Source organism: Aphelocoma coerulescens, chromosome 5, assembly GCF_041296385.1.
Source record: "Aphelocoma coerulescens isolate FSJ_1873_10779 chromosome 5, UR_Acoe_1.0, whole genome shotgun sequence".
Lineage (NCBI taxonomy): Eukaryota > Metazoa > Chordata > Aves > Passeriformes > Corvidae > Aphelocoma > Aphelocoma coerulescens.
In genome coordinates, this window is record NC_091019.1 from 59114281 (window position 1) to 59125646 (window position 11366).

General features: G+C 46.1%; 1 protein-coding gene across 1 annotated transcript; it reads right to left on the minus strand.

The window, feature by feature from the left end:
* Positions 1–333: 333 nt before the first annotated feature.
* On the minus strand, positions 334–7529 carry TMEM179 (transmembrane protein 179). The gene is made up of 4 exons (XM_069016034.1): positions 7228–7529; positions 3167–3304; positions 1567–1645; positions 334–630 (listed from the first exon to the last, which is right to left on the minus strand). Exons 1-4 carry the CDS (start codon positions 7527–7529, stop codon positions 451–453), a joined length of 699 nt encoding a protein of 232 aa, XP_068872135.1. The 3' UTR covers positions 334–450.
* Positions 7530–11366: the final 3837 nt, after the last annotated feature.

Genomic DNA, 11366 nt, shown 5'->3' on the forward strand with positions numbered 1-11366 from the left:
AAACACAGAACAGGGGCAGCTTCACTGGCAAAATGGAGGAGGAAGAGAAGAGGGACTGAATGCAGCTCCAGTTACCATTCCTGTTGAAGAACAGTTTGAAGAAATAGCCTGGACGCTGTAGCCTGGTCTTGCCAGCTCAGTCCTCAAAAATGGCCCCTGTCCCAAAAGCCAGCAATGGCACATGGGAGCTCTGCTGGCAAGGGCAGGTTACAGATCATGCCTGCACAGGACAGAAAGTTTGCTGTGCCAAAGGCACATAGGGCAGTTCATTCTCTTTATCCTAATATAAGTATTTCTGCCAACAATTTCTCATGGGGGAAGTGAGTGATTCACAAGTACATTTCATCTCAGGAAAAGAAAATATCTCACACGCTCAATACCCTGACTCATCTTCAGCTCACACTACTGAATAATAAAATCTAGATCCTGCCCTGGAAGTTTTCTTACATTTTAGATCATGCCACTTTTGTCATCTTGCAAAGAGGATCGTGAAGGGGATCTTCCTAGCAACAGCTCCTTCTCATGGATCAGGCTATCTAGCAGGTCCTCCTGTCTGTAGTTGTGATAAACCTTCAGGAAAGCCAGAATGGTAATTGCCAGCCAAGTCAGCCAGGCAGCCCAGAGACCAAACTAGAGAAGGAAAGAAATCATAAAGAGGTCAGTACAGTATTGTAGAAACAAAGTCAGCTGTCCGGGTGATTATCAAAACCTCAGCTGGACCAAAACCCATGGAGTCACACCAAGTTAAACCCAGAGAGGTCCTAAGTTCTTCATATAAAGGAGTCACTTTTATGGCATATTGCTTTCCTAAATGCAGATATGCCTGAGCTGGGCTTCTAGATGCCAATGCCGGCAAGGAAGACACAAAACTGGCTCATGTCCAAGAGGCAGAGTTACCTTCAAAGAATGCTCCAGGCAGGCTAATGCCTCTTTCCATGTGGGACAACATGAGCCTTTGTAAGGGTGCAGCCCTGCAGGGATGGGACTACTGTCCCTGCAAAATTAGTATGTGCTCACATCCCAGTGTTCACTGACTCTGATCATTGACTTAAAGCTAGAATATTCAACAGAAAGGTCTGATAGCTTTAGAGGTCTAATTTTCATGGATCCATCAGAAAACAACCCTACCTAAATGAATTAATATTTGATTATTTCCAATGGTCTGATACTTATATAGCTCAACTGATCCCAGCTGAACTCAAGGAAGGCAAAACTAGGAACCCCATGATGTGGTGCAGGTCAGAAATTATTTTGAACAGTAATGAAGTGAACCAGGACACCAGAGTGCTGCAACTTTTGCAGACCTCATCCTTTGGATAAGCAATGAGTTTTCTGTCATGATTAACAAGATCAGGGTGAGGCTTTGACATGTCTGTATTCAAAACTGTCTATTTTGAACTTAAAATGCAAATGTGCCCATCACTATCATTCTGATTCAGCACTTAATGAAGTCAGTGGAAACATTCCCATTGATTTCCAAGGAATGGTAGTTCAGCTCCAGCAATCCCGGGTCAATAAGCAAATGGCAAATGAACTGGAATAGAACCATGACTTAGTCTGACCTACCTGTGCAATAGCAAACTGGTCATAGAAAGCAGAGTTTTCCAAGTTCAGCTCAAGATCTATATCCTGCAATTCTTCACAGCTACCCAGAAAGGCATTTGGAAGGGCAAAGCAAAAGAAGAAAATTATTTAAGAGATTCCAGGTAAACCAAATATAAAATGAAACAACATATTAAACGTATTTTGAACAGTCACAATAGCAATTCTATTGAAGGATATTTAAGTTATTGCGATAATCAGGTTGTTTGCTGATCTTCTCTAAAACTAAGACAAAAATTACTTTCTTTTACAAAAAAAGAAAAAAGTGTAATTATGTAAGTGATAACACAAATCTTCCATAAGTGGAATTGTAATAGTTACTATGAACACAGCATTCTTAAATCCCTCTTTCCCACTACCCCCTCACCTCCCACAGATTTGCCCCTGGCATCACCCCAGGTTGCTTGTTATGAAACAAAGTGTATGATCCTCTGTTACCTTTTGACTTCATCAGGAAAAGCCTCAGAAGAAGGAATTGTGTTTTTGTTTCGGATGCTCCAGCAAGGAGATGATACTCTGATGGTAAGATAGAGGCTGCCTACAGATTTTACAAATAACTTGGACCATTATTGGTGTGAAAAAAATCCCAGGATTTTGAGGTTGTCATTCTATCTCTTGGTTGATTTCTGCAGCCTCTTCTCTCTCCTTTTCAGTGCTGTCGGTCATCTTGGGTTCTTACCCGAATATTCGATTAGATGATTTTTGTAATCGAATTTTTAACCGAATATTCGAATAATTCGATTAATCGTTGCAGCCCTAAACAGAACATTCACTATGGCATTTTACAACATATGACAATGTGCAACATAAATGTATGCTTTAAGTAGTACATTTATCCAATATCATATGACATAAAATGTCACCTTTTCTTCTCTCTTCATCATTATTTGTTTGATAGGAGCAAATCTTCCTCAGCTTATCATGTTTCCTATAAGGAGTATAAGCATTGTGGGATACAGTGGGCCATTTTAGGAGCTGTAAGTTTTGTGACTGTAAGAAAGCATCAGGCATCTGTACTTTGCACTTAGAAAGTGCTTTCCATTCTGTGGCTCTCAGGGCATCCACAGCACCACTACAAGGCCAGGATCTCTACCCCAAATTTTTTGTCTGATGATGAGCTGTGGCACAGGCAGGATAAGTGACTTGCATGGTGTCACACAGTGGGTTGGGGGCAGAACCCAGACTGCAGGCCAGGAGCCCTGGCCCCCAGCCCCCTGCCCTGCTCACAAGGCCACATTCCCCCCATTCTTAGAAAAACTTCAAATCCAGCATTCCTTTGGAAATAAAAAATTTTAACATAATGGATTTCTTTTTCATATGATCATGATTCAGAGACCACAAAATACAATGGAAACACTTTTCTTTGTGGGCTTCTAAATAAACCAAAAAAAAAGTTCAATTTGCTTTTTTTTGTTCCACGTGAAAAAAACTGGATTTTCATATTACAGATGCCTTCTCCCCCTTGCTCACCTTGCGTGTAATAACTACACTTTGTACCACCACAGTTCAATTGTGCCTATATGAAAAAAAAGAGAAGGAAGAAAATGTATTCTTCAATACTAACCTATTTGGCATGCTTCCTTTTTCAGTAATTGCATCACACCACATGTTAAATCCTACACTCACTATAGTGCTGGCAATAAATGTGATGAACACCACAAAGGCGCTGATCAGCAGATTCAGGAAGGCGTAAAAGAAAGAGCTGTAATAAAAAGGAAGAAAAATGTAACTCATAAACAGCTGAAACACAACATCAGCAGTCTCTGTAAGCAGCATAGAGTGGGCACAAAGATATCAGCTTCCATTTGAAACACATCTTCTTTAATTAAGAACACCTAATACACTAAAACACTAGGGACTTGATTTTGAGTCACGCTACCTTCGTCTGCAAATGGTTTTGATCTTGATTTCTTTTTTAACCATAAGAGGATGTGGCTTTATATACTAAGTGGTGATTGTTCATACTCAGTGTGGCTTTCATTAGCTGTAATGATGAAAATCACCATTGTTAAAATAAATGTCATTAGCTCAAATTATGTAGTAACTGGAGCTAAAATTATTTTGTGACTTAAGTGATAATTGGGACAAAAATTGCTAAGGAGAGGGAAACTAAAAATAAAAACACTGTACTGATAGCTATAATCATTTTAAGCAATGTAACACAAGGTACTGCCATCATAGGACACCAATCTCAGTTTTATGGGCAATTTGCAGAGCAGGCCCAGCTTCTCCTGGGATTTCTGTGGCTTTGGTGTCAGTATGCTATGTCTGCCAGCTGAATATCAATTTACCTCAGCCCCATTAAGTCTGCCCAACCAGGGCCTGCCCTCGGCACGTGCTGTGTTTGGAGTGGGATGGGGTGGGATGCTTACAGACTTCCCATAAGGCCATGGAATCATTCACTCATTTTTCCAGTCTCACTGTTTAAGTCCTCAACTGAATTCTAGCTGTGAAAACTTTCTAATCCCAGTCATCTGGCAAAGCCCTTCTCTACTTGAAACTGCTCTAAGTGGCTGTTTAGAATAGGACACCTTGGAATGTCATATTATCTAAAAACTGGACATCTGCTCCAGGTTGGAGAAACACTGGCAGCTCCAGGAGGCAGGTCATCCTATTCAGAGTATGTGGTAAAGATGAATATGACAAATTTCTCACCAGTGCCACTTATTATGCTAGTGATAGAAGGAAGCTACCCACCCCAGAGAACAAAAAACACCCTCAGTCTCTTTTTTTCCCCTGGTTGCTCATTAAATGAAATCCAAGAGGCTTTTAAAATGAGTGTTTGAGTTCTGGAAGGTTCTGAGCTGGACAATCCTTATTTCTACAGGTTATACATGATTCATTTGTGACCTCAGGAGGACTTCCTTAAAATAATATGAGGAAGCAATTATCAGCAGAGTTAGGATGTTTGTTCCTGGGTGGATGTGGCTTCAGAGGGGCTGCCTAGGCTCTCTCCAAAGTGACGGTTGTCCCACCCCAAGACTGAAAAGAAGTGAAATAAACCACCTTCCAGAAGTGCCTCTATAGACTGTAGTGGGTGCTGGGTGCCAGGACACCTGACTTCAGGGTGAACAACAAGCTGAATCCTACTCTTTGGTTTAGCTGGACTTGGTGAAGTAAACCAGCTCACCCCTGCTGTGTGCTGGGGTCTCCCATACAGAGAGAGCTGCTATGAGCATACCAGGTGTTTGCATGTTCCCTGCCATGACTTCACACCTAACCTGGATTTCATCCCAAGGGTTGCTAAAGTCAAAACATACCCTCTGTGTGCACCTTAGAGCGGTATGCTGGCCTAAGAGGCAGAAAAGACTTGAGCTCTTCACAGAATAAAACCGACTTGGCACCAGAATTAGTGACAGCTCTAGAAAAGGAGCAGTTACCAGGACTATTCGGTGGGTCATCACCAGCCTGGGATCTCTAGTCCTCCCTCTATTTCCTACCCTGCAGCAAAAGAGGTTCTATGGTCCAGGTTGTGACCTTCCAGAGACAAAGCAGGGTTCAGCCTTGCACCTGATTTGCATCTGGCAAGAGTAGCTATCACCCTGTGCTGGGATTCCTCAGGCCAGGGCATCCTGACAGAAAACTGCTCATTTGGCTCTCTAGCTCACCTTATTTTCCCTCCTTAGATTAGAACTTCAAGCTATGCATTGCAGATTGAGTGAATGCCCTTTAACAGTAACTGTTTACACTTAAAGTTGCTTTGCAATCCTAGCAATGAAGTATCTGAGTTATACCTCTACCCTTCAGCTGAGCTGAAGAGCCCCAGGCCCCTGAGGCATAGGGTACTGAGACCCTTTTAAGAAGTGTTTTTAGCAGTCATAACTATCTGTCAGCAGTCATTCAAAGCCATTGCACATGAAAGATGCAAAGGGTGCTAACTAACCCTGACTGCCTCTGCTGGCTCACCCTGGAGCTGGTGCAGTTGCAGTGATCCTCCTCAATAGGATCATCTGTTATGACATTCTGGTTCTTCCTCAACCACCTCTAATGAGAACAGACAATTATCATTTACAGTGAGGAGCTCACATTTATCTCTCCATCCAAACAGAAATGTTTTTGCACCCATTTGAAGCATTAAAAAATGGCTGTCTAAAATCAGGACAGCGTGTGCTCTGCCTGCTTTTCATAGAGTGACTGATGTGGTACAGGACAGACCTTCCTTCTTACCAAGAAACTGATGTTCCCAAGCATCTTGCCATGTTTTACCCTTCTGTGATCTTCTGTGGTTATCTCATCATCCCAACTTGCTCCATCTTTGCTCCCCATCACCCCACAGTCTTCTGCCTTTCTTGCCTGGAGCAGCTATGAACAGTGTTATACAACTCCCAAAGGAGCCTGAAAGCAGCTCCTAAAGGGACACTTTTCAAGGGCCTGCCCAACAGTTTTGAAGTTAATAGCCACTTTTGGAAGCAGGCCAAACATCTAATTCAAATGTCACCATTACAGGGTTTTTATTGCTGGTTTCATATCAAAATTAGCTAGCTCTGAACTGCAAAGCGTTGAGATTCAGTTAACCCTCTACAGATCACCTGAGGAAGCTGAATTCAAAGATACTAAGAAGTATGTGGTTGTATTTAGTGTAAGGTAAGTTTTAATGTGGAATAAGTTTCTGGTCTATACTTACTACAACATGTTTGAGCGTTAGGCAGCTTGAGAGTGGTTGGAAAGAGCCAGAGAGACAAAACTGCTACCCAGTCTCCAGGATTGCCAAGCCCTGATGTAACAGCCCCTTACTCAAGAGACCTCTAGTCCAAATAGACCTGGGCAGGAGTGATTTACCCTTGGCACAGTTCCTAATCCATGAGAAAAATATTTACCTAGTTTTGACAGGCACCAGTGCATCCTCCAGCCCCGTAGCACCCAGAGGCTGGGTTACCCATGCCAGGCTCTCTGCCCTCTCAGGCCACCAGAGAGGCAAGCACAGAACACCCCAGTTGCTGCCTGGCCCACCAAGCCTCTCACTGCACCTGCTGTGGTCAGATGCCCCTTGGTTTGTGTGAGCACAGGAAGCAGCTGTCAGCGCCGCCCCGAGCCGCTGCAGGGAGCGCTCAGCATTGCTCTCATGCCGTAACCAAGCGATAGTTGTTGTCTGCAACAGCTGCCATGTACACAACAAAGGCAGCACAAAAAACAGAGGGCAGCCACCAACTTCTCCCTTCTGGCCCCCCACGCGCAACCGTGTTGTTTCGGGGTTTTTCACACGCCCAGTGCACACCTGGGGAAGGCCTTCCTTGGCATGGATGTGTAGTGGCACCGTGGTCAAGAGGCACCTGCGAGCCCCAGCCTCCAGCATCAGCCCATGGCCCCCAAATCCTTTCACGCCCACTGCAGCCGAGTGGCCACATGCTGCACCAAGACTGCCAAAGGGCAATGGGTGTGTGGCAGTGGATCTGATCCCCCCACCCCAAACCTCTGCATGGGAGCATCCTCCGGAGAGGGCCCTGGACACAGCTGGGGGAGTGCATGGTGTGTGTGCAGACAGACACGGGCAACACACCACCTCTCCCCAAACCCCTCTGGGCAGCAGGATGACCTGGATGGGGCAAAGCCCAGTGCTTCACCCCCAGACTGCTCCCACGTGCCCCAGCCTGCGGGAGGGACGGGCTTATCCCCAGGGATACTTACTCCTCGTGCCCTTTGCAGAGGAAGAAGAGGGTCCTCCAGGCCTGCACTGTGGCCAGCAGCAGGGAGAGGAGCCCGGTGAAGATGCTAAAGCGGCAGGCGGCCTCGGGCCCCCACTCCTGCACCGTGAAGCGCTGCCGCTCCACCGTCAGGTTGGCGTTGAGCCACATGCCCTCGGTGAAGAGCAGGCACCGGCCGTGGAAGTCGTTGCCATTCTCGGAGAGTGGCACCACCACGATGAAGCTGAAGAGAAAGGCCAGGAAATAGCAGATGCACTGAGCGAAGAGGAAATTGCTGAGCGCCATGTCCGCGGCGCTGCGCAGGCAGAGGGAGGGAAGGAGGGAGGGGTGGAGGGAGGGATGCAGGAGGAGGGATGCAGGAGGGAGGAATGCAGGAGGGATGGATGCAGGAGTGAAAGAGGCAGGGGGAGCGATGTGGGGTGGGAGGGGGGGAGGATGGAGGGATGGAGGGAGGAAGGCTGCAGCAGTAGGCGGTGGGGAGGGAGGGAGGATGCGCAGTGCAATGCAATGCGATGCAGTGCAGTCCGATGCCTCCTCCGGACACGGCTGCTCCCTCTCCCGCAGCCTGAGCTGTCCCTGTGGATGGCTTCAGGGCCTGTAGAGGAAGGGAGGAGCAGAAAGAGGAAGAGCTGTTGTGGTGTATCTCTCTTCGGGAAAATCTGGCTGCTACTACGCCCTGGCTCCCAGGGGGTTAAATCAGTCCGTGCCTCTCCAGCAGGGCTGGGTACCGCCAGAGGGGATCCCCTCTGATGACACAGGACACCGATGTCATCCCTGTTGATGACCATTACACACACACACACACAAACCCAAAATCAGCAAACTGACTTCATCGTGGCTCCTGGATCCAGAGAAATTTTGACCCAAGTTTCTGAAAATCTGGCCACCAGCCTCAGATGGTGGCAATAAGAGACAGGGTGCACAGCCACCCCGGGGCCTACAGACCCAGTGGTTTTGTTCCTAGCCCAGGTGGTCACCCCCCTACCAAGATATTGCAAGGGGAGCAATGGCTCACCAGAAGTGGAATAACTTGAGCCTTCGTGTCATTTAGGGGCTGCCCGTGGTTGGGATCAGCTGCCTCATCCCCTGGCTGGCAGGTGGAGCGGGGCTGAAAGAAAATAGCCCTAAGCAAGCTCCTGCTGGACATCAAGCTGAGAACAGACCAGCACAGCAACAGTACACGCCTGGCAGGAGCAGATGGCATTTTATTCCTTGGGGTGAGCATCCACCCTGCTCTGTTCTGCCAGCCAGCAGCTCCCTGCCTCACACCATGCTTGGGAAGACATCAGAGCATCCCCTCAGCTGTAGTGCCCAAACTGCAAGGTCAGGATGCCAGAAAGCAAAAGGCATCGGAGAGAGGAATGTGAGTTGTGCTCAGATCACTCTGGCACAGAAATCTAAATTAAACTGACCTCAAGTTATAGTTTCCCCATAATCCAAATTTCATTTTTCCATCTCAGCATGAATCCTGTTTCCAGCATGAGACACCACAATTAATGTCCAGTTCCAGGTAAAGTAATTTCCTAATCCAATTTCCTAACCATATCCAGTCTGAGATCAGCTGCAGGTCTCAAATCACTTCATAATCCCAGGGATGTTTACGCTCATTTTATCACCATGCCACTTCCCAGGCAGTGTTTAGAGCAGCAGATGAGGGACAGGGTCCTCAAATATAGAGCACATGGGAATTCAGGCTGGTGTTTCCATTGGGCAACCAAACAATTACTTTTCTATTCTGTTAAGAGGTTACAGATACAGTCCTGAGGTGGGCACTGGGGGGATTCTCAGAGAAGACATTAATTCAGCTTCATTGCAAATCATTTGTGATGCATATTACCTTGAAACCATGCAGGGGAAGTATTTCTTGAATAAAAACTTTTGTCAGTATAAATGAAATGTGTAAGGCCAGTCTGATCCTTACTCAGCTCTGATCATCAAAACTTGTATTTCAGTTTTGCAAGATGAGTTACAGAGCACTGACCTGACCCTGTGGGGATAGACACATGCTCCTAACAGAAAAGATTTTGCTGATAGTTCAGTCTGTTGGTGAGGAAAGTTTATTTCTCTTAACCTTGCTTCCAAGAAGTGGCTGGTTCCCAAAGGGTTTTGTCCTCTATCTGTAAAGAAATCAGACCTGGATTGAGATGGAAAACTCTTTTCTTTGAAATGTTACACATCAGATTTGCCAGATAATGTTTTCTAAAGTTAACTTGGGAGGTCAGAACCAACATGAAAGCCCCAGTTATTGCTTACGCTGGAGCCCACAGAACGGGCCAGCAGGTGCCAAGGGCGCTTTGCCTCGGGCAAGCCCAGTGCTCAGATCTCACCAGCAGCAATCACAGGGCTCTGTTGCACGAGGGTTTTTGCAGTGATGAACGTGGGAGTCACTTGTAGAGCAGACAAAGTTGTCTTTGCTGATGAACTAACTCAAGTGAGCATTTATTTGAGAGTTTCAGAAAATACAGGCAGGCATTTACAAATGTGAGTAGACATGTAAAACAGCTGCACTTAGCAGGCTGACAGCTACTGAAGCACAGGGCTTGGTCAGATGCAGCGACCACACACTGGAGTGAGCAAAGAGATAGAAATAAAATCTGTCAGCCATCACTTTGGCAGCTGCCTGGATTTCTCATGCTCTTCTCTCATGTAAATCCTAAAAAAAAGTCATGCTAGGTTGGAACTTGGTCTCGGAAATATAGAGTTGTTTCAGGGGAGTAAATTTGATAGCTTTACTTTTCTCAACATGGTGAAACTGGGGGAGAAAGGCAAGGTGAATTATGATTCATTCACTGTCATATCACAGGGAATGGAAGACATCAAATATACAGGCCAGGCAGAAGCTCTGAAACAGAGGAAAAGATGCACATATTTCGCACAGCACATAATTGTTCTGTGGCACACATCACAGGACACAGCAGGGGCCAAAAATAAATGCTGATGCCAAAAGATATTAGAGAAATTAATGGGAAAAAGAAGTCCATAAGGACCTGCAAAATACAGAGCTGGGGAAGTAACCTCCAGCTCAGGAAGTCCCTCACAGCAGGTTGCTGGGAATGTGGAGTGATCATTTGCCAGAATCCTCTATTCTTCCCTAAACCAAGCACCTGCTCCTGGCTGTCCTTGGAGATGGGATCCCCAGGGAGATGACCTTTTGGACTGACCCACTTTGGCCATTTCAGGTCCTCATTACAACAGCTGGCAGCACCAGTCTGGTGTCTCAGCTTTCCCATCCAAGTGGGGAGAGCTCTTCCTCCAAAGCTCTCCCCATGCCTTGGCTCCTGTGAACGTCCTTAGGAGGGAATTACCCCTGGAGCAGACAAGTGGAGGAAGCCAGTGGGTCAGTTCTTGCAACTTCAGAGCACTGAGAGAAGAGATGGATATGTGATGAGAGGAGGCTGCACATTCCCACAGCTCTGGTGGTGCCACCACAAGAAGAACAGTTCAGATGTGTTCCTACTGCAGCCTCACCATGAACATCATTGTGACCACAACACCCCTTGTCTCCTCAGCACAGAGGGGTCTCACCCTCTCCAGGGCACCCACCCAGGTCTGCTGCACAGGAACTGAACCCCCAAGAGGACCATGTTCTGACATGGGACTGAAGATGGCTTGCGCAGCATCAGGGAGGGTGAAGTTCAAAGTTTGTAAATTCTATTTCTCTGTGAAATAAAGAAAAGCCACAAAAATAAAACACGATGCATGACCAACTGCCATTGCACCTCAGTAATAAGCAGAAAACCAACCAGAATAAATCAAGATTAGATATACCATATTTGCCTGTATTCCCTTCAGCCCCATATCTCCTTCTAGCTGCCTGGCTAATCCTCTGTAGATCAAGTAACATGTATGAGTTGGGCTGATGTGGAATGACTGATGGGGATGGTGTTTTTGGCTGTGCTGCTCCACGCTCCCTCTCAAGTCATTAATTATGCCATCTGACATGAGCAGTGCTCTCAAGTTGATATTTGTGAGGTAAGTGATGAATTTCCTCTCCTCCTGATAGCTCATTAGGACATGTTTTATTATGAGAAAATTTGCTGAGGAATTAATTATTCAGACAAAAACATTTTGGGGAGCAGTTTTATTTGTTTTTATATTTATTCTACCTTGGATATATCATTT